This window comes from Pituophis catenifer, unplaced genomic scaffold, assembly GCF_029215685.1.
Source record: "Pituophis catenifer annectens isolate HBS135680 unplaced genomic scaffold, rPitCat1.0.hap2 SCAF_6, whole genome shotgun sequence".
Lineage (NCBI taxonomy): Eukaryota > Metazoa > Chordata > Lepidosauria > Squamata > Colubridae > Pituophis > Pituophis catenifer.
This window is the reverse complement of record NW_027256886.1, coordinates 95667010-95694658: the sequence shown is the minus strand read 5'-3', so window position 1 is coordinate 95694658 and position 27649 is coordinate 95667010. Positions and strand designations below refer to the sequence as shown.

At 39.3% G+C, this 27649-nt stretch overlaps 1 protein-coding gene across 3 annotated transcripts in view; it reads right to left on the bottom strand.

Annotated features, from left to right (window-relative positions):
* Window positions 1-255: 255 nt before the first annotated feature.
* Window positions 256-27649, bottom strand: part of NDST2 (N-deacetylase and N-sulfotransferase 2) — a 111578-nt gene continuing 84184 nt past the window's right edge. For 2 of the 3 annotated variants that reach the window (XM_070944976.1, XM_070944977.1), the window contains exons 4-14: window positions 27189-27343; window positions 26503-26688; window positions 25576-25704; window positions 10601-10783; window positions 8342-8438; window positions 7325-7448; window positions 6183-6357; window positions 5914-6084; window positions 4186-4295; window positions 1866-1968; window positions 256-1762 (exon numbers count right to left, since the gene is read on the bottom strand). In XM_070944976.1, the coding sequence (XP_070801077.1) occupies window positions 1637-1762; window positions 1866-1968; window positions 4186-4295; window positions 5914-6084; window positions 6183-6357; window positions 7325-7448; window positions 8342-8438; window positions 10601-10783; window positions 25576-25704; window positions 26503-26688; window positions 27189-27343 (1559 nt within the window). In that variant the 3' untranslated portion in view covers window positions 256-1636. The remainder of the gene's footprint in view (window positions 1763-1865; window positions 1969-4185; window positions 4296-5913; window positions 6085-6182; window positions 6358-7324; window positions 7449-8341; window positions 8439-10600; window positions 10784-25575; window positions 25705-26502; window positions 26689-27188; window positions 27344-27649) is intronic. The other variant, XM_070944978.1, reaches the window with a different exon arrangement.

Here is a 27649-nt window from a genome sequence, read left to right as displayed (position 1 = left end):
TCCTTACAGTGTCTGCCACTTCCAATTAGCCTCATGTTTCTCCTCCAGAAAATACAGTTTCTTATGTTATTGATCAGATTTTTTTGAGATTATCTAGTCTTAAGTGTTACTGTTTTCTAGTGTCATTTTAATAACTAAATCAGGTTCTTACAATCCAGTGTAGAGAGATCTCCATTGCTGCATCAGAGCTATTCGGTCAGGAAAAAGGTTAGCACAACTTGAAAATCTACATCTAACAAGAAATAAAGCAGTTCATTTATTGATCCAAATGCTATGTCTAATTTTTATTTAGACATTGTGCTCAGCTGCAAGAGCCAAGAATTTATTTGTATCATTCAATGTGAATGACAATATACATGAATCCAGTGCAGGAAGAACAGCACTTTTTCCCCCTTTCTTTCTTCAGCCACAGGGTTTTAGGTTGGTGGGTTACATTTTTGGTTACACAACATTTCCCGCTGCTTGGGGACACATTGAATGAGATATTATAAAGTCCATATTATATATTTACAGACAATGGTAAATTCACAATTAAAAATGCACAACAACTAAGGCTCAATGCAAAAGCTTGGTTGAAATCACTTTCTTCCCTGGTTCAATGAACGCACCGAGTTACAGATGTTGCCCCAAGGTGTCTCCCTGTCTAAGTCTGCCTATTTCCAGTAAGCTCAGCACTGGTTTTCTTAGGAGTTGCTGGGCCGCTGTACATAAGGCATGTTTGAGAGATGGGCAAGGAACTGCTTTGTACTCCAAGAGACTGTGGTAGCAAGGCAGAAGATAAGACAGGAATAGGTTCTACAAGGAATCTGGAGACTCACTTGAGGCAAAGTGACAAGTTTTGTACCAATTCTGTTCCCTCTCAATCATAATCTCCTTGCTGTGCTCAGAAAGGAATGAAAGGCGACGACTAACAACTAAATGCAGAAGAAAAATCCATGCAGCGGGCATCAGAGGACAACTTTTCATCCCAGATGAAGATACGTTTCTTGCAGCAGCTGAAAAGAACCCATTGGATTTCTCTCCATCTTATACTTGTCACAAACCACTTTCTGTCTGAGAATGTCTGTACCATTCTAGTGACCTCACCTATTTTGCTTCCCTGACCCCTGGGGTAGAAACAATGAAACAACTAAAATGGAATTAAGAAAATGCCACTTGGTGTCTATGACTAAGAATTTTGGAAACACCACCCTATACGTAACAGAGCTGTCACAAATAGTAAGACATTCACTTGCTAGTTTCCTGAGCATTTCGGACATTAACAAGAAATGTCACAGTAGCCTACACATTTGCATGCTTCTGCTCCTTGGAGATGCTGTTTTCAGCTTCCTTGCATCTGGGAATTACAGGCTACACACATTCCTATGTTATTTACCATAGAATTTGGGAACAGTGGGCAACTACCGCACAGTATCTTGTGCAATTATGGTCTGAAGGTTTCTCTCAGCTGCATCAAACCATAAATAGTTGAAGGTGCATGGTTCGCCCACAGATGGCACGCTTCCTCCTCCCTCTCTGGGTGATTCAAAGAAAGTTGGCAGTGGTGTGTGTATGTGTGTGCGCACGCATATATGTGTCCTTCCCGAGGGCTCCCTCTTGAGTTTGTTTGGCAGTCTTGCTCGTGGAGATCTGGGCTTCAGCTCCAGCTCGAATTCTGCAGCTCCTCCCTGAGCCACGTGGGGAGAGGCTGCCTGACCGTATTCAGCAACTTGGATAATTCAATGTTGTGCTCATGGTAGAAATCTGCCAGGAACATGCGGGACTGCAGGGGTCCCAAAAAGAGAGGACCCGTTAATGAAAGGCCACTGACAACTCTTTTTTTTCTCTCAATTATAACAGACATGCAGGAGTTCTGTGTAGCTTACCGAGGAATCCATCTCTGGATATTTTCTCCCTTTACTCTTCCCCAGGCATTTAGTCTTTCCTCCATCAAGCAGCTGGCACCAAAATCCCTTTGTGTCATCATACCTGAAAGGGGAACTTACTTTATACAGTCCTTTTATACACCTGTGCTTTAATCTAGAGTGCTATGAAGGTAAATACCTTCCTAATTTTCCTTTTCTTTCAGTGCCAAAAAATGATCTGTTTGGGCAATGCTATCTCTCAGACAAAAGCCATCACCAGCTTTATATTAGTGGAAGTAACGTGAAACACAACTACATTTCAGGCTGGCTCTGTCTCCCTCTAGATAATCTGTGTCTTTGTGGGTCGAGGATGATCTGAATCTGGTACGGGAGGGAGTCCTTGGCAGAGCTGGTGGGCTTTCCAAGGCAAGGCATCCCCTTTGGCAGGAAGCTCTGCGAGATCTAACCTGATCACTGCCTATGGAGCCAGAGGGAAGACGTCCCTCCTGGGCATCCTGGCTCTCTACAGGAATCCTCTTAGGCTCTTCATCCTTGGTACAGTTTACTTATTGAAATTAATTTCTGCATCCTTGTTGTCCTTTTCATGGCAGCTCAAATAAAAGCAACAAAGCAACAGCAACAATTTCAGATGAATGAAAACAGCAGGAAAGGCAGATGAAAGTGGTGTCGGCAACCCAGAACATAACAAGGGCAGCAATACATAAACCTCTGCATTTTTATTTTTTTTTAAATTTGATTTATATGCCGCCCTTCTCCGGAGACTCAGGGCGGCTTACAATGTGCTAAGCAATACCCTTCATTCTTTTGTATATTTATACAAAGTCAGCTTATTGCCCCCACAACTGGGTCCTCAATTTACCTACCTTAGAAAGGATGGAAGGCTGAGTCAACCTTGAGCCTGGCGAGATTCGAACCTGCAGTAATTGCAGGCATCTGGTCTTAATAACCAGCTTAATAACAGGGTGCCTTAGACCACTGTACTACCAAGGCATTTATGCTAGCAAGAATTGCATCGGGATGGGTAGCCTCTACCTCCTTTCTTGGTGCCGGCTAGCCTGCCCAACTTGTCTTTTTTGTTCCCTTGAATTAAAATAAATGGGAACCTCATGCTGCAAATAAGGGGACAAAATAAGAGGACTCTTGAGCCCCAGAGGCATTCTTGAAAAATAAATGTGTCGGTGTGTCTAGAAGTTGAGCTGTGGCAACTGGACTTATTTTCTTGGTTTGAGACATTTTGCTACCCATCCAAGTAGCTTCTTCAGTCAGAACAAGTCTGCAATTTGGGAAAGAAACCCTGGGGTGGGAATGGCCCTAGGAATGTTAGGAGTTGGTACATTCCAAGGACTTTCTGCCTACTCAGGTCCCCCTAACCAATTTGTTCAAAGTGAAGAAGCTGCTTGGATGGGCAACAAAGCATCTCAAACCAATAATAAGCCCAGTTGTCATAACTCAAGTTGCAAACAACTCTACTTATCCAAATAGACTGCGAATCTTCACTGACATGAGGGGTGTGTGTGTGCACTTGCCTAAGAGGGGAGAAAAAGGCCAAATGGGGGAATGGACTGGTGAGCCAGCAGGATTAATGCAGACGCAGTTCACTCTCTCCTCTCTGGAAAAGCCCCTTTTTATGCCTGGCCCTCCCTCCAGCCCCTGCCCACCGTTTGCTCTCCAGGCAAGAGCTCCAAGGCAGCAGTTGGGAGAAGAGAACCTCTCCGTACCACCCTTTCAAAATTCACAGCATGTCCATTGGCCTGAAAAGACTCTCAGCTTCCTCTATGCAGACACTGACTGAAAATAGACTGAATTTTAAGAAAATGCCTTTCAAGACTGTAATCACAGAGATTATTATTTTTATTCAGTAGGTCCCCTTTAACAGTACACTAAAGCTTGATTCAGCGATAAGGAATCCCCAGAAGATGGCAACAAGCTCGGATGCTGTTGTTTAACTGCCACCATCCTATGCCATCAAACCTGGTTTGATGGGACTATAAAGATGGCAGTGAGTTGTCTGCCAGGCCTTGGCAAACAAGCCAAGACTGACTGAAGTGGGAGCAATTAACAAGCTCCTGGGCTTCACATCCTCACTTTCTCATTATGTGGAAATGGGAAGTGTGATAAAACAAAGCAGAAATTCTATGAATCTAGAGAAAGAAAGGGGAGGGATTGCCGGACCTCATTTAATACTTTGTTGGCCTAGAAATGCTGTGTTCAAATCAGGTCATACAGGGAAATTAGCTTATAAGTAGCTGTCACACAAATGCATACGTTTTTACAAAGATTTCAAGACAAAAGTGCCTCCATGCAAACGGAGAATCCTTACTTTAGTGCTTGTGTGTAGTTGAGCAGTGGTGTAATTCCCAGAAACCGTTGAATGCTGTCCATAATGGGGGAGGGGCTTTGTCGAAGCTCCTGCCCATCAACTACCAGAATCTAAATGGAAAGAGAAATGGCCAAAGTTTTTGGTAAATCTAACCAATCTTTGCATCAATGAAAGAAACTTTTAGTACAATTTGTAATCCTACCAGACTGCGACCTTCAATAATCTTTACCTAAGTCCTATTTGTAAATAAGGAGATTTGGATTTAAGTAACAACCCCAACACAAGGTCCTGTATTGTGCCTTTATTGAGCCCATTGAGCCAACACTTGCTGTGCTTGTTGAAGAAAGATGTGAAGACATAGAAATTCCTTCAGTAGTAACGGCAGTAACCGTGGTACCTGTTGATCAACCTTGCATGCTAGCTTGAAAGTATTTTGGCTTTTTACTGAACTGCTTCAACTACTGATACTTTCGGGCTTCCTATATTGCAACTCTTGCAATGATTTCAAAGTCCTTCCCAGCTTCAGCAGGAGTGACATGAAGACTGTTTTGGAAGTTTGTGCAGGTCTCTTGATTGAGGCATGATTCCCTTTCACAAACCTGCATCAGGAAGAGAATGCGTGGGTGCATATTTCTTCACAAGGGAGGGAGCCTCAAGTATCCTACTAGCTGTAGTCTCATTGGCTGGAATAACCAGCTCAATTGATCCCTTCGGGAGAACAGGTTGTTGTTGGCCTTCGTAAGCTTTTTCCAACAGAAAAGTAATTTGGCTCAATGTGTTCAATAAAGACATGGCAAACTCTGGGAGTTATTTGTTTAATAAACTCACTGTATATTTTAATAGGACTTAAGTAAAGCATTCACAGCACTTCAGGATTAGGGATGGTTCAAAAGGGCTGACAATGTTCTCTCTAAAGCAGGGGTCAGCAACCTGTGGCTCTGGAGCCGCATGTGGCTTTCATCCCTCTGCTGTGGCTTCCTGTCGCCGGTCGGCTCCACAATTGATAGGGCTTTCAGTTAGGACAGGTAGAGGAAAAAGGAGGCCACGCTAGGAGGAGACTCTATGGTAGACTTCCAGTCGGCTCCAGAATTGAACGGGGGGCTTCCGGTTAGGACCTTTGTGGCTCTTAGAGTGTTTAAGGTTGCTGACTCCTGCAATACAGCATAGACACAAAATCTCCCCAGAGACTTGTAGAGTATTTCTTTATGATGCATATCACTTTAATGATATTTCCTGAACATTATATATGATCAACATTATATAGCTGGACAGACATAGGAGATATTTCCTAATTATATCTGGTTACCAGATGATTACACTTTCTGTCCCCCCCCCTTCTTGAAGGAGGTGGTTGAGAAATTCTTTTCTCTTTTATATATATAGTGATTCAGCTGGTAAGATAGAGTACAGAATTTTCTATAACCAGGGTTTGCATTAATGATGAATCTCAAAAATTCAAGAAACTCTGCTTCTTCAAAGTTTCTTTCCACTCTGGGTGGAAATCTCTGAAACCTAGAAAGCCAGCAAGTTTTTATTAGTGCACTATCTTAGTAGTTTTTATTCTTCTTGAATATCTCTTTGTGAGAGAAACCTTTTGTAAGAAGAATCCTGGTTTGCTTGTGCAAATGAAAGTTAATATATTTTGGAAAGGTTGCTCAGTATCAGTTTTAGGGTTCACTTAAATAGCCATCAAACATAAGCTAGATCTTGAAAAAAAAATTGTTGTACCTGTCCTGATGGAAAGTATGTTAGCCATCTCTCCAGATGTCTTGAATATAATCCAGGATTCAGACAACGACTCTGTAGATTGTGCAGCTCTTGAGGGGCCTGGGGTCCAGCAGAAATGGTCTGGTAAAAAGTGTAGTTAAGCGCCACAGGGTCATTGTGAGCACGTTGATGCTGCAAGTGTGAAAAGTGAATTAAGAGCATAAAATTCTGCTTTTCCCAATTCAAAATACATAAAATTTCACCTATGCAATCTGGCCTTTCTGAGTTACCTGATACCAAGAGTAGGCTCGGTCAGCAGGGTTGATAAGGACAGCAATGATTTTGGCCTGTGGAAGAAGAGCTGCACTTCGTTTAGGGACTACCTCGGTATCAAAGTAATTGGCACTTTTCTCAAACATGAAGTCTGTGCTGGCATTAGAAGGGATGGGGAAGAATTCCATGTACCTGTCAAGTTGAGGAAATCAGGAAAAAATATAAGGGAATAATAATGATGGGGATGGAGTTAATTAAAATTAAGAAATTTCTTACTATACACAAGAAACCTGCAGGCACTGTACACACAAACATTTGCATTGTTCTGGCAGGAGACTCTGTCCTCCCTCATGCTGGAGACGCCATGTTCTGATTCAATCTGGGATGCAATGAAGTCTGCCTTATGTGGAACGATACAAACACTAGCCTCTCTGAAGACTGTCTTGATCAATAACTCCAGTGTTTCTCAATCTGACTGGGGAAATTCTAGGAATTGAAAACCACACATCTTAAAATCATCAAGGTTGAGAAACACCAATCTGTAAATACAGATGGTTAAATTAACTGCTCTGATCAAAGAAAAGAATACATCCAGATTTGTTTCTACTTGGTAGCCACTTCTGAATTTTTGTGCTTGAGATGGAAAAAATTGAAACTTTGCTGATTAGGTAAGTTTGTGATTATAGAAATGGCTAGTACATGTTAAATATGTTAAAGTAAAAAGTTGAGGATGTAGTGTTTTATTCTACTGCACTAAAAAGATTCAGAAGTCAAGGCTTTCTTTTTTCCCCCTTTCCCCTACACTTCTTTTCTCTTTTTCTTTCTCTCTTTTCCCACTATTTTCATTTTCATTTTTGTTTAATAAAAGTTTAATAAGATTATTTTTTTTAAAGAAATGATGAAGGCAAATCAGCGACCAACACAAGCATCCTTGGACTAATTAAAAGTTAGCAATGTTATATAACATTTGAAGTTAACATTGTTTTATACAACTGGTTAAATGCTGGACAAGAATAAGCTGCTAGTATGAGGGAGAATCAGGGAAATGCAACAGGATGTGGAGAATCTCAGCCCAGCTTTTTGACCAGGGTTAGAAAGTCCAAGCTAGGCAGGATCCAGAGGCTCTCAGAGACAATTCAGTAGGAATCCCAGCACGTACCAATCAATTCCTTTGTGATAGTTGGGTCCATTAAAGAACTGGATTTCTTCAAAGGTGGATGGGCTTGGGAAATTGCTAGTCACAGCTGGGTGCATGGAGAGAAAGAAATGCACAGCAGTTGTTCCTGCAACAGAGAAACAAGAGCTTCATCAGGGTTATGTTGGGTTTACTTCAGCCATGAAATATCTGCTGGTTCCAAATAAGGTATTCCTAGTCCTAAGCAAGTAGTTGTTAAGTGAGTTGCACCCCATTTTATGACTCTTTTTGCCAGAGTTGTTAAGTGAATCATGCAGTTATTATGCAAACCTGGCTTCCCCCCTTGATTGGAAGCTAGCTGAGAAGATTACAGATGATGATCACATGAGCCCAGGACAGTGCAACTGTCATAAATATATGCCAGATGCCATGCACCCAAATTTTGATTGCATAACCATGGGGATACTGCAACAGTCGTGAGAACTGATCATAAGCCACTTTTTTCAGTGCTGTTGTAACTTTGAACAATCACTAAACAAATGATTGTAAGTCAAGGACTGCTTGTATTTCTTTTCACTTATCCAATATAATGGAGTGGTAAAGAATGCTGGTTTCTAATTTAAACTTCTTTTTGTACATTGATTAATCCCCCAATTTATTGAATTACACATCTATCTTAGTATCTCAGTTTGACAGGTCTAAAAGGAGTAGGGAATCTCAGTGTAGATTTGCCCCTCAAGACTAATTGACCTTCCCCTCTATGGTAAAATCCTCATTAAACTTTAAATCAGCAAAGGGGGAATGGCTCCTGTCACAAGGCTGCTGAACTAGAACAAGTGCCCCAGTCTACATGGCCAGCAGGGAGGGATATGAGAAGGCAGAGTTTGGTGACATTCAGGCGGCCATAACTTTTCTACCTGCACTTTAAGGGGTACTAGGCTGACAAATGAAGACTGAAATCACAAAATGGAGACTCACAACCATTATACAAATGTCAAATTGTTAAGCAAGATGATAAATGCCATTGGGGATAAATGTTACCAGTTTTTTGAGGACCAATAATAAGGAACTTGGGAAGCCGGTCACATGTCTTCTCTTTTGACCAGATATCCTTATGCCGCTTGTCATCACAAGGGTTCTATGTCAAGAAAGACATCAAATATGAGATCATGTAGGAAATACACGACTTTATATACATTAAGTAAGTAAATTGTATGAGAAGGTCCCCAATTTAAGATGCGTTCTACCATTCGGAATGTGCTACTATGATATTTTTAAGAAAGGTGACAGAGCTGCCCCATCCAACTACCGACCCATCAGTCTTCTTAATATAATTTCAAAAATGTATACGAAACATCTCCTAAATAAAATAGAGGACTGGTGTTTGGATAAGGAAATTCTGGCAAATGAGCAGGCAGGTTTTAGATCAGGTAGGTCTACCATAGACAATTGTTTTGTCCTTTCCCACTTAATTAATAAATACAAGACCCAGGGGAAAAAGCTGTATACCGCCTTTATTGACCTTACTGCTGCTTTTGATTCTATAGATAGGAACCACTTGTGGAGGAAACTACAAGTTATGGGGATGGACCCCAGACTTATTTTGTTGATCAGGATTCTCTATACTAATACGGCAATTAGAGTCAGATATGCAGCAAATGGGGCCTCAACAAACAGCATACTGACAACTAGAGGAATGAGGCAGGGCTGCCAGCTGGGCCCTACTCTTTTTAACCTTTATATAAATGAATACTGAGAATACTGAGCCTTGGAGCAAAGCTGTTTAATCACACAACATTTTTTTATAATGTTATGAAAACATTTAATATATCAAAACAGACAAAGTGTTTTTGAAAAGTTTATCTTTTGAAATCTGCACTTATTTTGAAATTTTGTTTGCTTGATTTTGCTCTTTTCCTAATAGGAAATTCAAGAGAAGTAATTTTTCCAATCTTTTCAACATTGGTCACATTCCCCTAGCATGTGCTTGGTTTTGCATGGCACATTTTAGGGAGGACACTGATATTAAAGCATGTTCAGAGAGCCACCAAGATGACAAAAAAAAAGGTTGTGAGGAACAGTTGGTGCTATGGGTATCTTTAGTTTGGAAGACACCTGATAGACATCTTCAACCCTGAAGATCATTCAGAGTTGTTCCAGGAGATAGAATAAAAAATGGTGGGTTCCAATTTTGGATACTTTTTGGGTAGGGGGGATTTTGGTTGAACAGCAAGAAATTGTAAGGGTTAGCATTCAACAATAGACCATTTGTTCATCTCGATACCCATTCCTGCTGGATACTCTCTCTCATATTCTACGATTTGGAGGAAAGGGGGTGCTAATCTGGTAGTATTGCAAGAATTTGAAATAGCTAAGGCAGGTGAAATTATCTTCATTCAAGGGTCATCTAGCTGGATTCTTAGCATAGCGTAACTTTTATAGTCAGTTTATGGGAGCAATTGATATTCAAAGACTTCAATTCCTTTATTATCTATTCTACCAAAGGACTGCTTAATTGCATATTATGCGAGGGAGTTTCCAGGAATAAAAGAAAGCTGCCCACCCGGGTAAACTCTCCAGCTGAATTTCTAAAGATAGGTGTGCTAATAATTCCTCTTTCAAGGATTGATACAGATGTCATGATGTATTTTACAGGTTAATGTATAATCTGGACTGGTACAAGAAGAAAAACAAAAACTGGTTTCAAGATTATCTTTCTGACTAAGAGGAAGGTCAAGTATGTGCAGCCAATCAGGAATGCCTCTCTTGACTTTGTTTTTGTCACTAAAACTTGCTTGTCAAAGGAGAGCTGCCCCCGACGTTTGTCCCAGCGGTTTCCAATTCTACAGTACTACTTATGAATATCATTTTCTTTTCAAGATGACAGCCTCAGTTGTCTGTTGAGGGTTTGAAGCTAGATTACCCACCTGGACAACAATGAAAACAGGACCTGCCACTGAAAAAATTGTTGATTCACCAATGGCCCACCTTGCTTATACAGTGAAAGTATGTGCTGAAAATGGAATCAGAGTCAATTCAAAAATGTCAGACTTCTCTCAAAAATAAAAGTTTCCTATGTCCAGAAACAATCATAACTTTCCATATTTCCAGTTAATTCCAAAGGAATCAAAAGGAAAATGAAATGCAGGAACTTCTCTCTTGCAGCAAATAATAAAGATTCATTAAACTCTGAACTTTCTACTCTTGTATTAAGATCAAATCAAATCTTCAGCTGAAGTATGATCAATGGGAGACATTGTTGGAAAATGCCCCCCCCTCCCCCAAACAATGCTTCCTCACCTGCCACAGAGGGTTCTTTTCCTCTGAAAATATTTCAAAATACTTTTTGGCCAACTGGATTGGAGGCAAAGTCTGAATACGAAGATTGGTCCAGCACTGCACAAATTTGACAAGGCTTTCAAAAGTGTAGAGCCCAAGCCGGTCATTGCCGTAATTGGACAAGTGGGTCATGAAGATGCTGATCTACAAACAAGGAAGAAAATGGAAGCTTCCATTAGTACCAACAAACAAATGCACTTGGGCCCCATTGCTTGCTTTCTGCAGTTGCAGAATCAGCATACAATATCCAAGATCCTAAGGTTTTTGTTCTTTCGTTTGTTTAGATTTGACCTATACAGTCATCCTTCCCACAGAAGAAAATATTTATATAAATAATTCCTGTGTCCCAGAATTTCTTGAGAGGATTTTAATTAATTCATCAGTTCCACAGTTCTTTTTTTCTGAAAAGAAAGCCATCATATCTCTCAATATTTATATTGTTCTTTTTATTTGTTTATTACATTTCAAGAGCAAGGAACTTGGCAGTCTCCTTCTACTGCCATCACAAGTGCATGCTTACTGAAAGTCTAGTCTCCATCAGAGTGTGTGTGTGTCATAAGCCAACAAAATACCATTAGTTTCTAGAAATATGACCCCTGCACTTCTTCATCCGCCCCCCCCACCCCCACCCCCTGAATCTCACATGGAAAGACCTACCCAAGGATTTTATTTATAAATTAATCCTGATCTGTCTAAACAAATGTATTTTATTGTTGTGAGCCGCCCTGAGTCCTACGGAGATAGGGCGGCATATAAATAATAAAATAAAATAAAATAAAATAAAATAAAATAATAAAATAAAATAAAATAAAATAAAATAAAATAAAATAAAATAAAATAAAATAAAATAAAATAAAATAAAATAAAATAAAATAAAATAAAATAAAATAAAATAAAATAAAATAAAATAAATGTAACTGGAATGTCCTTTTAAGAATCCAATTACAGTATTGTTAAGACCGGTGTGTGCTCCATCTTTTCTAGAGTCTGGGAGGTGTGATGGGGAAGGGTATTGTCACTTAAACTTACTGGCATGTCCATCTCACATAATTAACTTTGAACCTGTTTTGTTGAGTCCCAATAAAAGACAAATATAATACTTCAAAGTACGAGAAAATCAAACCTACAACAATTAGTACTGGGGGTACCAACAGACTTCTGCACACCATAATTACTGTTAAGAACTTGGCAAAGTTTACTAGTTGCTCATGTTCAATCTTGCAATAGTAACTCTATAACCTCTTGGTCAAGTTCAAACAATTGTGGTTATGAGTGCCAGATGCTATAAGCAATACAATAGACAGTGAATGGTATCTTGACATCTGAACAACTCAAGTGTAGTTATCACATGGAAGACAAGTACTTCTATCCATTGTGACCACAATTTGAGCTAAAGTAAAGAACATGCTAGGAGAAACATGTAAGATATTATGAAAAATCCCAGAGACTATTGGGGGGGGGGGGGGCTGCAATTAATGGAACTTTAGCCCTGTCATTTTCAAGTCTGCACCCCAAGTTCAAGCAAGGCCTTATTAGGTGATATAACCTCTCTGCCCTAATAAGGCCTTGGCTGAACTTGGGTGCAGACCTTGAAAATGTTTATATAGTTAGGAGTGAAAAGCCATGTAAATCAGGTCAGAGTCAATTTGACTCATTTTACATAACATGCTGTGTTTCTGAGGTAAAACTCTCGTACAGAAAGTATAAACTATTCAACCTCATTTTAGTCTAGTATAGCATGTGGTCTAAACCAAGACTGTTCTATACCATTAGGCTGCCCTTCCCCTCCTTGTTGGTCAGTAGTGGAGGGGCACTGCAGAGATTGCTGGGTCTGAGAGGCCTTACCAAGGGGAAAGCACTCCGCTTCACCAAATGGGTCTGTTAACTCCAGCTGAATTGGAGGGAAGAGGGTTGCTAAGGACATCAGCCTTCTCTACAAACCGTTTGCAGGGTTCTTGCACTAAATGGTCCTCTCTGATGAATGGCTAGACAATCAGGAAGCCTTCAAGGGGGAAAAAAGGAATAAGACAATCCACAGCCTCTAGAAGAGAATATTTTTAGCTCAGAGTTGAACTGCAGGGTCCTTGGTGCTCTCTGAGCTTGGTGGTTTTCTTGCAGATGTTTCATTACCGAAGTAGGTAACAATGTCAGTGCTAGCAGAGCGCATCCATGAACACCAACTAGCAGTCAGAAGACATGATGAAACTTAATTTCACAACACATGACAGACTTAACCTTAGTTTCAACTGGGAAACTGTGAGCATCCTAGATGCCAAAAATGCCAGAGAATTCCTGGAAATCTAGCACTCAAGAGAAATTGGCTATCAACAGGCAAACAGAGTTAAACAACAACTACATAACATTCAAGTGACAATCAAAAAGACAAAAAGGAAATTAAAAGATCAAAACACCTCCTCACTGGCAATCAACAACCAGACAAGCAGAGATGCCAAAAATGCCAGAGAATTCCTGGAAATCTAGCACTCAAGAGAAATTGGCTATCAACAGGCAAACAGAGTTAAACAACAACTACATAACATTCAAGTGACAATCAAAAAGACAAAAAGGAAATTAAAAGATCAAAACACCTCCTCACTGGCAATCAACAACCAGACAAGCAGAGACTAACACCAAGATTAACACTAGATCAACAAATGAGAAGTAAACAATACCCCAATCAAGGAACTAGCAACTCAGACAAACAAACTAATATTCCCACCAACACTGGCAGAGCAAGCCACTAGAATATAAAATGAGAGCAAACCCCATTCCCTACTATAATGTCACCTAGTTTGGTAATGAAAAGTCTACAAGAAAACAACTAAGTTCAGAGAGCACCAAAGACCCTGTACAATCAATACCAGAATGATTCTGCATTTAAGTTTAAAAAAACCAAACCAAAAGAAATACAACTGTAATAAGTCTGCTGCAAAAAATATATATACTAGTCCTTATGGAAAGGAAATTTCTAAAACCTTGTTATATATGCCTGAAACTCATTTCCCCGGAAGAATGTACAGCTCAAATGAATTTGGATGAAGGAAAAGCTGGATGGCTGCTTTCCTCAAAGACGATACAGCTGTGACTAAGACTAAGAGTCTTGGGTAGGTAGGTAGGTAGCCAGGAGATCTTGCAGACTGGAATTAACCTGCCTATGTCTCTCTATCACTGATGATAAGCTATTATGTTTTATCATCAAGAGAGGCGAAACAAGCATAATATGTCTATCCCAAAGGTACTTTTTCAAAAGACAACTGGACTTTCCTTGTTTTTCCTTGAAGATGTTTCGCTTCTCATCCAAGAAGTCTCTTCAAAACTGCTTTTTGGATGAGAAGTGAAACGTCTTCAAGGAAAAACAAAGGAAGGCCAGTTGCCTTTTGAAAAAGTACCTTTGGGATAGACATATTATGCTTGTTTCTCCTCTCTTGTTAATAAAACATTAATAATAGCTTTTTGAAAAAGCACCTTTAGGACACTCATGACCTGGATGGCTGAGAACATAGACATAGACATAGTACGCCTGCTCCATAGCTTTCCCATTAACCAGCTGAAAATTTTATCAGCTGAAGATACAAAGGGAACATAATCTTGATCTGGTCTGTGTGTCATGATGAAGAATTAGAACATGAGGAGTTTGTCAAAATCATGTTGCTAACTATACTTTACCCCAGCCAAAAAGCTGAGAAGTTATATGGGGCAACTGAGACAGTGCTGCCCCTTATGTCATCCTAGCATTCTGATTTATTTTCTCTCCCTCTTAACCGCATGCACCCTGCAGAGGAGATCTCCATTTTTTAAATCCAATGGGCCAAGATGTATCTAGGACGATTTATTTTTTTTTTCTCCTCAGTTGTGCTTGCTTGAAGGTCTACGTTTGAATGTTTGATTCAGTATTTTATCCTTTGGTTCTTTTTATCATCTCCATTTCTTGTTTGGGGTTTGTGGAATAAGGATCTCCTCCTGAAGCAGGAGACCTTTTTGGATCTGGCTTGGATATGACTATTCTACCTACTGCTGAACCTTAGAGAAACTTCATCTTTTCCTTGTCTTGCACACTAGTCCCAATACAATACACTCCTAATCCAGGGCTTCTTTCAGATGCCACAAACATCCCCAGGCTAATCAAAGCCTCTTTCCTCATTCAAATTTAAATTCCTGCACATCTTTTAGTTTTTATCTTAACGGTATTTAATAGTTTTTGATAAATGATTTAAATACATTCCAGTGAAATTTAGATGTCAATCTTTTTTCCTTATAGTCTGAAGATGGTCTGCTCTCAGAGACTCATAAAGTCAGTTGGGCCATGACACAATTGTCCCTAAGATCTCCTTCTGGCATTCCCAGAGCACATTCAAGTAGTTGGCCAACAGAATTATCTTTATTATTTAAGGGCTTCTAAAACTTAACCCAGGAAATGAAGGGGTGGAGCCCATAGATATCAGCTATAGCCAGCTGCAAGGTACTATCGCTTCCTGTGATCTTGATGCCCTTCCTAATGAGCAGAAACTGATCCCTTGCAATAGATTCCAAGATGTTGGGGTCTCATTTGGATGCTTTATCAACTGTATCCCCTAAAGTATCCAAATGAGGACCCCAATATCTTTGAATCTACTACAGCTCATGAGAATGTCCATCATGATCACAGGAAGTTATAGTATTGCTCCATACTGCATTAGCAAGGCCACATTTGGAACTCTGCATTTGGTTCTGGTCATGACGATACAAAAAAGATCCTGAGGCCCCAGAAACGGTACACAGACGGACAATGAAGAGGATAAGGAATATGGAGCTAAATCATGACAAACGGCTATGTTTAGCCTAACGAAGAGAAGGCTTAGGGGAGACATGACAGCAGTCTTCCCGTACTTGAAAGTTTGTCACAGGGAAGAGGGGGCTGATTTAGTCTCCAAAGCACCTGAGGGCAGGACAAGAAAGTGGAAACTCATCAGAGGGAAATCCAACTTGGAAATAAAGAGAAATTTCCTGACAGTAAGAATGATTCATCAATGGAATGGCTTGCCTCCTGGAGTGCTCCATTGCAAGCAAAAAAAAGAGGTACAGTGTTTTTAGCCTGAAAAATTAACAATTTGGAACTGTGCAATTTTACAGGATTGTATAACTTAGCCTTACAAATGAATGCTATGACTGCAAAAAATCATCTTCTCACATCATGAATGCTCAGTTTTTTCACTCTACAAAAGCCTGGAGAAAAGTGTTATTATTCATTTCTTCAGCAAAAGTCAGGAAAATTTGACTGATGGCTATATAGCCGTATTAGTGTGAAAGCATGCTAGAACCACTTGGTTACCTAAAGATACTTCAGTAACAAAAACTTGAGAATGAAAAATACAGCTGGCAGCATAACCAAATAGGAGAGAGATATTCCTATTCCTGAAAAAATCCTTGATTTTTGTTTTTACCATACCAATTTTTCTAAACACAGGTGTTGTTTTTTTGTTCTCTGGAGAATATTTCTCATCTACGTAGTTTTACTTGGAGTGTAAAGTGGAGAAGCTCAGGGAAATGATGACTTCACTGCATGTTTCTCACAAATGATTACAGATAGTCCTCAACCCAGACCACAATTGGGACTGGAATTTTTGTCATAAGTCATTGCGGTTGAAAATTAAGTCAGACCCAATTTTACAACAATTTTTACGGCAGTCCAGTTTCCCCAGTGGGCATTCATTTGCCAGAAAATGGCAAAAAAGGTTGCAAACCATAATCACATGACTGCAGGACATCGCAACCAATCATAAATGTGAACTGGTGACCAAGGTCCCAAATTGTGATTGTGTGACCATGGGAGTGATATGACAGTCAAGTGTGAGCACAGATCACGTCACTTTTTCCATCATAACCTTGAACCATCATTAAACAAACAATCGTAAATTGAGGACTATCTGTATCTGAGGTAATCTCAACCTTTTGGAAATGATTCTTCAGATTTTTTTGGAAACACAAGGGTACTCTCACAATTTGTTGCCATGGTCACAGTCACAAAATGTCAAGTTAGCAGAAGGCACATGGATGAGATTCTGCTTGTTTAGTCACTGAACTGAAATATCACTGGCTACCAGAGTCGTTCTTTGGACTCTTGAGGAGTCCTCAGTTTTTTCTTTACCCTTCTTCTGAACTGGACTGCAGCTACTCACCAGATTATTTTCTATGGATGCCTTTGAGATTTACGTGAGGCTTTGCAATGCTCCTTGTGCTTCCTGCTGCACTTTCTTGAGGAATCTCTCTGGTTCTTCCTGTGCTCAACCTTTGAATCAGGGCAGTCTACTTTTGCCACAGCACAGCAAAGCCAAGCACTACATTGCTGCTGCCCGCTCCCCTACTCCCGGCTAAAGGACTCATATTCGGCTGCCAACTTTTTAGGACAAAGAAGTGCAGCCAGTGCCACCAAAGTTCACCACAGAAGCTGCTCTGATTACCTAGTCTACCTGCTCCCAGTCTCTCTGGAGTCCCAGCAATAGGAACAGAGATCAAGGAAATGACAACAGCCAATAATACGTCAGCTCCTCTCCTTCTTCCTCCCATGTTCACCCTCCTCTTCTCAGGGACATGATGTGGGGCAGCCTTTCTGAAGTGCATCTTCCTGGCCTTATTGAGGAGGTCAGGCTTAAAGTTGTAAAGGCAAAGTACAGCAGCACTGCATGGCTACCTTGTCCACCGAAAAGCCTACTGACCTGCTTAGCAAATATATATTTAAAATATGAAGAAACAAAACAGGAAAATTAATGGAATAGTGAAAATAAAACAAATGATTAACATAAATTAAAGCACAAACCCCTCCTAGTGAAAAATAAGAGGCCAAACTTCATTTTAGTATGAGTTCATTCTGGCTGATGCACACACAAATTAAACATAACAATCTGTACTAATGAAAAATAAAAGTCCTCCTCTCAAGACTAAGGACAGCGATATTAAACAACATGAAGGACTTGTGCCCCTCAGGCAAGCATGTCAATAAATATTTCATTGGTTGTGGGCATTTTTCCTTCATACCAATCTTGCATTTAATTCACTACTGATTTACTCAAACCAAGGATGGGTTGCAGGGAGAGGAACGTGTGGATTGACATGTGGAGTAACCAGCAAGGCCCATTTTCTCATGCTGTACCTAAGATCTTTTTATGATATCTGTGCCAGCAAAGAAAGACAAAAATGGAATCTGCAAAAAAAAAAAAAAGGGTCCTTTCCACTGAGTGGGAATGGGATCAGTCCCAGGTAAGAGTAAAGTGCAATGGAGCAGAACAAGCCGGCTGCAGGAAATTTAAAGTGAAAAGAACCAGCTTTAATAAACAGTGAAACTACCTGAATCTTGAAACTTGGAAACGCAAGTATTAGCGCTTTGTTGACTTTTTAATCTGAGAAAAATGCGAATGAGTGAAAGTGCTTTGAAAAACATGGCGCTTAGTCTCAGAGTTAACGAGCCAGTGAGTGTGGATTGGTGAAGTTATCTTGTTACAAAGTTTCCAAGTTGCTACAAAGTTGCCTTGTTTGTTATAAGAGAAATAACTGGAAAATTTCTCCCTTTTCAATATTTGACTTTGCTTTACTTCAACCTTTATTTGATCAAGTCTGGGGGACTTTTTTAGAAGTCTTTGTGCAGGAGGGAAAGGAAAAGGAACTTCCTTCTTTAGAAAAACTAGATCACGTGGCAGGATGGCTTCAAAGAAGCAGGAAGGGAAGGCAACGGGGGGGGGACCCCCACACACAAACATGAAACGCAACTTCCCCCTGCTCAACAGTTACAGACTCAGAAAAAAGAATTTGATGTGGCAGATTTAAAAGAATTTATTTCTAAAACTCTGGATGATAAATTTCAAAAATCACATCAGGAGATAGATGATAAACTTCAAAAATCACATCAGGAATTTATGCAGGAAATTAATGAAGTTAAAGATATGGTGAAACAGAATCAAAATAAGGTGACCAAAAAAATATCAGAAGTGGCATCTGGCCTGGCAGAATTTATCGGGAAAGTTGATTTTAAAGTTGAAGAACTTAAATTAGAAGTTAACGTTAAGATGAAAGACAATGATTATAAAATTGCTGATGTTGACAATAAAATGCAGAGAGTTGAAGACGAGATTGTTATGATACAATTCAGGGCAATGGAGTTTGCTATACGGCTTCGAGGAATTCGAGAGGAGGAAAGACAGGATTTGAGACAAGTTTGTTCTGAGGCCCTGGCCAAGATTATACAAGTCAATCCTGATGTGGTTTTTCATAAAATAGACAAAATTTACAGAGTCAATTCTTGGGTGGCCAGACAAAGACAATTACCTAGAGATGTGGTCATATATTTTACAGATAGAGAAATAAGAAATGATATCCTGCAAAAATCATTTTACACTTCTGTGCAAGTGGGGGGCTCACGAATTGGAATTTATAAAGAATTACCTCCTAAAATGCTGAAAGTTAGAAAAGAATTTGGTTTTCTTGTTAAGGAATTGCAAAATTTACAGATACCTTTCCGGTGGGACGCACCAGCTGGAGTAATTTTCAGATACAAGGGAGAAAGACATCGCTTGAATACCGTGGAGAAGGCACAGCACTTTTACACTACTATTCTTAAGGAAAGAACACCATCTCCACGTACATCTACAGTTCTGGAGATTAAAGAGAGTGAAGAGAAGCAACCGCAACGAGATTTGCAACGACAGTCTAAGCAGGATTTAGAGGAAATGCAAGGCGCAGAAGGAGGTTTTTTAGATGAGCCCTTGCTGGAATCTTCTCCAATCTTGGATTCCGTTCAGATGATTGAAGTTAAGGATCAACGTATAACTCGAGCTCAATCTAAGTTACTTAAACAAAAGCAACAACAACAACAAAGGCAAGATAAGGAGGCAGCTAAGAGTATTGCACAAGAGACTGGAGCCATGGGGGGAGCGAGATCGAAGCTTTCGGATGACCTTCAATTATTCTGCTCCTTGCTCCCAAAAGAGGGAGATGATATTTAAGTGTTTATCTTGGAATGTTAATGGGTTGAATTCAGTACAGAAAAGGAAGAAATTATTTACATATTTGAAACAATTTAATAATGATATAATTTGTTTACAAGAAACGCATATCACAACTCAAGATCAAAAATATTTGATAAACTCCAAACTAGGAACACATTTTACATCTTCAACTTCGCAAAAAAAGAACGGTGTGGTTATTTATGTAAATAAAAAGTTAACAGCTAAAGTTATAGAAGCAGATGAAGATGGTAGGTTTGTAGCAATTGAATTGCTTACAGCAAATGGCCAAATTCTTCTGATTGGAATTTATGCTCCCAATCAACAACAGGACCATTTCTATAAGATGTTACATACTAAAATACTGCAATGGGATTACAGATCTATTTTAATTATGGGAGACTGGAATGGAGTAATTGATTCTAAATTAGATAAAAAGAGTTTGGCAAAGTCTAGAATCAGACTACCACAGACTTTTTTTGACATGAAAGAAGATATGGAACTAAAAGATGTTTGGAGAATACATAATCCAAAAGAACTGGACTACACTTTCTTTTCTGATAGACACAGATCCTTCTCTAGGATTGACTTTATCTTGTTGTCAGATGATCTACTTGTCAAGACAAAAAGAACAAAGATTTTTCCAAGAACTTTGACTGACCATAGCCCAGTATGGATAGAAATTGAGATGGATAAGGTTGAGAGACGTTCTTGGAGATTAAATGAGAACTTGTTTAGATATGAAAAAAATACAACAGAACTTAAAAAGCACTTGAAAGAATTTTTTGAAATAAATTCGAATAAAGGTACCCCAATTGAAATTGTCTGGGACGCAAGTAAAGCTTATATGAGAGGGGTACTTATCTACATGAACTCTAAACATAGACTGTTTCGACAAAAGAAAAGATCTGAATTGGAAATAGAAATAAAGAATAAAGAACAGTTACTTATTAAAAATCCAACAGATGAAAGAATAAGCAGTGCTATAAAACTTTTGAAAGACCAATTTCAAATGCTTATGGCGGAACAAGTTGCAACAAACTTACAATATGCGAAGCATAATACATTTTGTAACGCTAATAAACCGGGCAGATGGTTGGCTTACACATTGAGGAAAAAACAAAGTATACGGACTATAGATAGTATTGATATTGGAGGGAAAGAAATTTTTCAACAAAAATTAATTAAAGAAGCTTTTGTGGACTATTATACTAAACTATATGCCAAAGAGGAGGTGCAGAATGGACTTATAGAAAAATACTTAAACGATAAAAGAGTTACAAAAATTACTGATCAACAAAAGGAAAGAATGAATTATCCTATAACAGAGGAGGAGATAATAGTAGCAATTAAACAGTTAAAAACAGCCAAAGCTCCTGGTACGGATGGTTTGACCGCAGTGTATTACAAAACTTTGCAAGCTGAAATGGTGGAACAACTTAGAGATTTATTTTGCAATATTCAACAAGGGGGTAAAATACCCCCATCATGGACAATAGCTTACATATCTTTGATACCAAAAGAACAAGTTGGTCCTAAAAAACCAGAGAATTATAGACCAATATCTCTTTTGAATACAGATTATAAAATCTATGCGAAAGTATTAGCCAACAGGTTGATGCCAGTAATCCAAAAGGTGATTCATGAGGATCAAGCGGGATTCATCGAGGGCAGACACATGAAGGACAATGTAAGGCAAGTAATAGATTTATTGGAATATCTTGAGAAGGATAAACAGATTCCTGCAGTGCTGGTCTTTTTGGATGCAGAGAAGGCCTTTGATAGAGTGGATTGGAATTTTCTACTAAAGACTTTAAAAAAGATGGACTTTGGGGATCAATTTATACAGGCGATTTCAGCAATTTATCAAGAGCAAAAGGCACAGATCATTATTAATGGAAGCCTGACAACAGAGTTTAAAATTGAAAAAGGAACAAGACAGGGATGTCCGTTGTCCCCACTTTTATTTATTTTAACACTAGAAGTCTTGTTAAATACAATAAGGGACTCTAATATCTTGAAAGGTATAAAGATTAGGCAAGAGGATTACAGAATAAAGGCATTTGCAGATGATCTGGTTGTTACCCTATCACAACCAATGGAATCAATAATCCTGATGAATGACATTATACAAGACTATGGTAAAGTTTCAGGTTTTAGACTGAATCCAAAAAAGACTAAAATGATAGTTAAAAACATGACACAAGATCGTAAACATGAGCTTGAAAGGAGGGCAGGTTTTGAGACTGTACCTAAGGTAAAATATCTAGGAGTTCAGGTTGCAGAATCAAACATGAAATTGTTTCAAAATAACTATGAGGTGTTGTGGCGAGAGGTGCAGAAAGACATGGAGATCTGGAAAAAACTGCAGCTGTCTTTACTTGGAAGAATAGCAGCAGTTAAGATGAACATTTTGCCAAGATTTCTGTTTTTGTTTCAAATGATTCCGGTGCTTAAAAGTGATAAACAATTGAAAGTTTGGCAATCTGGAGTGAATAAGTTTGTCTGGAACGAGAAGAAGCCGAGAGTGAAATTGAAAATTATGCAAGATGTTCCAGAAAGAGGAGGTCTTAAACTTCCAAACCTACAGCTTTATTATGATGCAGCAGCTTTAACTTTAACAAGTGATTGGTTTGGAAGGAAAAAGACTGGAATATTGAATGCAGAAAGTTTTGATCTTGAATTTGGATGGCATGCTTACTTATTTTACGATGACAAAGTAGATAAAGTATTTAAAAGTCATATACTTAGAGATTCTTTGATGAGAGTTTGGAAGAAGCACCGACTCAAATGGGATTATAAAATACCGCTATGGCTGGATCTTGGTCATACTTTGTGGAATACAAATATAATGTCACTCGGGGGTTTTTTATATAAAGAGGTTCTTTTTACAGATGCGGGCAGATGGCAGCTGAAGACATTGCAGACACTGTTGGATGAAGGGATTAATTTAACTTGGTTACAATATAATCAATTACAACTGAGATGGAAAGAGGACCAAAAAACTGGTATTATGTTGCATGAGGAAGAATTGGTTAGACATATAAGAGAGAAAGGTCCAATGCATATCAAAAGGCTTTATAATGTTTTGCTAGAAAGAGATTCAGAAACTGAATTAGTTAAAGACTGTATGATTAAGTGGGCACAGAATTTTGAAGAACCAGTGATGCTGGAAACATGGGAAAAAATTTGGGTTCAGAATGTTAAATTTACACAGTCGCAGAACCTGAGGGAAAATTTCTACAAAATGTTTTATAGATGGCATTTAGATCCCAAAAAGTTGTCATGTATGTACCCTAATGTTCAGCCAAAATGTTGGAGATGTGAATGTTTGGATGCTACGTATTATCATGTTTGGTGGACCTGTAGGAAAGTTAAGGCTTTTTGGATAAAAATTTGGTGGGTCATGCAGAATGTTTTGAAGAAAAAAATTCAATTTTCTCCACAACTGTTTTTATTGGGTATAGTTAAGGGTTTTACATCGGGTGAAACAAAATTGATATTGTATATGATAACAGCAGCAAGATTGTTGATAGGTAAATATTGGAAGAATGAAGCTTTGCCCACTATTGAGGAATGGACTTTGAAGATGGCCAGTTTTGCAGAGATGGCGAAGATTTCAGCATATTTAAAAGACTGTTCACAAGAGACTTATGAGTGGGAATGGAAAAGGTGGATAGAATATGTTCAGAACAAATATCAAACTAGAAAGTATCAAATAGCTTTTATTTGAAAATAATGTACTAGAAATTTTTTAATGCAATGAGATAAAGAGAAACATTATACAGGGGAGGGAGGGGTTCAAGTCTATATATAAGTGTTATATTAGGGTTCTTTATGAGTATGAGTATATTATAGGGAAGTCTGGGGGGAGGGGAGGGTTAGGGAGGGTCAGGGAGGTTGGGAAGTTTGGGGGGGGAGGTGGGGGGGAAAAGGGGTGAAAATGTAATTGTAAAACTTTTGCAATAAAAAAAAAAAGAGTAAAGTGCAATGGGGATTATATAAATGCCACCTAAAACAGAGGGAATTTGACATGTTCTGTCTTCTTAGCCCTAAATCTCTCTGGGAAATGGAAACATCCTCTTGTTCTAGTGCTAAGAACACAGCCCATCTGCTGCTCCAGCCCCGGCCTCCCACCCTCCTCTGCTAATCAGCTGGACCAGGAGCTGCTGTGCCTGGCCTTCCCTCCTGGGACACAGCATCTTCAGAGTGATGCCATCGCAGGTGGCTCTGAAGGGCACCTTTTGGGCATATTAAGCCACCCAGAATCACCTCAGGGTGAGATGGGCGGCAAACTAATTTAATTTTTAAAAAATTGCTTGTCGCCCACAGAAGCCCAAGAGACAGAATTACTGAAAGGAAATTCCGTGAAAGAACATGTAATTTCTTCCCCACTCCCAACCTGCCTGTTTTCTGTAAAGAAAACTTTCTCTACTTTCTATAAAATGATTGGCTGGTTGCTGGTTAGGTTATGCTGCTGCATAGGGTTTTTTTATGTTTTTGAGTTTGCTTTTGCTTCAGTTATAGTTCACAAAATTGGCTGAAAACTGGTTCACTGAGGCATAGAAATGGTATTTTATGCAGATACCAAATGGGCAATAGTGAACGGTTAAATTATAACTATTAATCCATGTGTGCTGTTCTAAGTGGAATTGGGACCTCACATAAGCAACTCAAAAAGAAAAACTGCAATCAGGAAATATGATGAATATTATTTTATTTATAAAATTGATGCCTATATTTGTTCAACTAAACCAGGGGTCCCCAACCCCCAGACCACAATTGGCCGTGAGCTGTTCAGAACCAGCCTGCCCAAAGTGGCAGGTGAGTGTGCACCTGCATTTGCATGAAATCCACTCACCTTTAGTATAGCAATAGCACTTAGACTTATATACCACTTTACAGTGCTTTACAGCCTTCTCTAAACAGTTTTACAGAGTCAGCCTCTTGCCCCCAACAATCTGGGTCCTCATTTTACTCACCTTGGAAGGATGGAAGGCTGAGTCAACCTTCAGCCTGGTGGGATTTGAACTGCCAAATTGCAGTCAGTCAGCAGAAGTAGCCTGCAGTACTGCGCTCTAACCACCGAGCCACTGAGGCTCTGTATGCTATGTATTTTAGACTATGAATCTTTTTCAAATTAAGAACTGATGATGAAGAAGTTAAAATCATTCAAGAGGTAAATAAGTACTTAATTTTAGATTTAAAAATGTAGTACAAACCTTCAAAAGAAACTTTACATACACTCATGTACCATTATCTTACTTGCTAAGATAATGACCATGCATAAGAACTGCTTTTAAAATTAAAAATGCTTTTAAAATAAAAAAAAAATGCAAGGAAGGGGTATTTAAATTACTAGTCCCCACATCAATTAACATTTATTTAGTGGTCTACAAATGCAGAAAAGAAAAAAAGAGGAAGTCCAGGGGTGAAATGCTCCTAGTTCGGACCAGATCGCCCAATCCGGTAGCGAGGGTGGCGGGTGGTTCAGAGAACCAGTAGCAAAAATCTCTGCGCGCCCCCCCCCCCATCATGCCCAGCTGAGCTGCACAGTCATCAGAGGCTTTTTTTTTTTTACTTTTAAAAGCATTTTTTCTACAACCTCTTCCGATGAAAAAGTGCTTTTAAAAGTAAAAAGAAAGCCTCTGATGATCGTGCGGCTCAGCTGGGATCGTCAGAGGCTTTTCAAAGCATTTTTTTCTGCAACCTCTTGGCCGAAGAGGTGGTTAAAAAAATTCTTTGAAAAGTCTCTGACAATCCCAGCTGAGTTGCCTGATCAGCAGAGGCTTTTCAAAGCATTAGAAAAAATGCTTTGAAAAGTAAAAAAAAAAGTTGGCCACGCCCACCCAGTCACATTACCCCCCCAAGCCACGCCCACAGAACCGGTAGTAACAAATTTTACATTTCACCCCTGAGGAAGTCCACCAACTGAATGAAGAATTTTGTATTCTTCATACTTACTGGGTTCAGGAGCACTGTCAGGAAAAGTTCTCCACCACGAATGCTCTTGTCTAATTCCTTGGAGCCACCAGGATACTCATTATAGAATATAGTGTGAGTAAAAAGACCACAAGTCTGGCGAGGCAACACCTAGATAAGCCAGAGAGGAGGAGGAGGAGGAAAATTAAAAGAGGGTGTTGGTTCTGGCTGTGAACCTTCATAGGCTGGGGGGGGGAGGCCAAGACCAACAGATGGGCAGAATCCATTCTCTCCACATCAGATGCCCTGGCCTTCAGCTGAGATTCCTAAAGTCCTATGAAAACTTCTACAGAGGTGGAATGGAGATTGACAGTGACATTGCCAAGAATTGTCTATTTTCACATTCTTCAAAAAGCTAAGAGCTGAAATAGCTCTTTCTCAAAATAATTTTTATTCATTGTATAGAATTATCATCATGCAATGAGTTGGGCAGGAAATAAGATGTATTTGTGTGGGCATCTCTATTGAGCCAAGCTGTATTCTAGTTTCTTGCATTCCATTGGTGTATTTTCTGGTGTATTTTCTATGACCATGGATTATGTTCAGTTCTCACTGCCTTGTGTTCCAACCCCATCACCCTTTTAAAAATCTTTTGGTCTCCAAAATCTATTAATTAACTACCCAACTTCGTATGGATGATTCTTAAGATTTAAGACTAGAGATGTTTTAAATCAAAAAGAATTTCTTTCCTGTTTCAACAGAAAATAATTAGAGTTATTACTTTATTGGTACATGGTGTTCACCACCCAAGAGATTGTTATAGAGAACAAGATGGTTCATTTGAACACTCCCTCATTCTTCAGTTTTGAGAACTTCAGAAAGTTGATTTCCCAACAATGAGCACTCCAGAATTGGTTGCACTTCTTTTCTCCTCTAGATAGTTAATAGGGCTCAGCCTCAGCGTCTTACCATGATTCCGTTATGGATGAACCCTCGTCGATATCGAGCAGGTCGAAGATGAGGATATTCCTCTGTGCTAGTCACCTGAATGTCCCAAACAGTTTTCCATGCTTCATAGAGTTGGGCATGAACCGGATAAACCCCTGAGTGGTGGGGGGCTACTGCATAGCCCATATCTGTGGGAATCCCATGTTCCTGGGGTGTAAACAAATTTTAAGAGTTCTACATTCACTTCATTGTTAGCAATTTAGCAAGAGGGAAGAGAAGGGTGGCTGGCTATGGGGCAAGACAAGGAATATATAGATAACGAAGCAAAACTTGTTTGCTTGCCATAAAGCCATTAAGTAGAATGGACAGATCAGTACAAATCAGTTACATTTTTCATTTGCAAATTTTCCTAACATACAGAAGATATGAGAGAGGGTACAAGTTCCAGGTCAGATGTGAAATATTAATGGACCTGGAAAGTGTGAAGCAGGAATTAGGAAGAACACAACACTTAGGAATTGCAAGAAATTTCATATTTTCTGACAGAGTTCTGTTGTCACAGATGGCACCTGTTTTTTAAACACTTTCTGCAAACTCTTTCCTACTGCAGTCTGTACTATTATCTTTACATCCTTATCTTAGAACTCAGCAGTGCTCATGTAGTAAACTTGTAGCAGATTGATACATTCCAGAAAGTTGTCCCTTACCAAAGCAAACTGCTTGTTGAGTTTCATTTGCTCTGCCAACACAGTAACGTTGTGAAAGAGATGTGGCTGCATATGACTCCACATATGAGGAAACCACCAGAATTCCTTCCTATTCTTCAAGAGCGTATCATCTCCTTCATCTTCCTCATCTGTACCTGGAAGCCCATGGAAAAAGGACTAAACTAGGGTTGCTGGGTTATTATTGAGCAAAGATACTAAAGACCAACAAGACAAAACATAACTTACATAACTGCACAACAGATTTGAAGAAAAAAACCACCAGCCAATTGTTTTGTCTCCTAATGAGGTCTTCACTGAGACTAGAAGCTCCTTCACCAGTTATTTTCAAAGAGAGAAAACCTTCCGCTGGTGTCACAGCAGATTAAGCCTCTGGCTGTTTGTCCAAAACCATTAGGCTCAAAAACTGGGTCCCCCAGTCAGCCCCAAGCTCATGTAGTTAA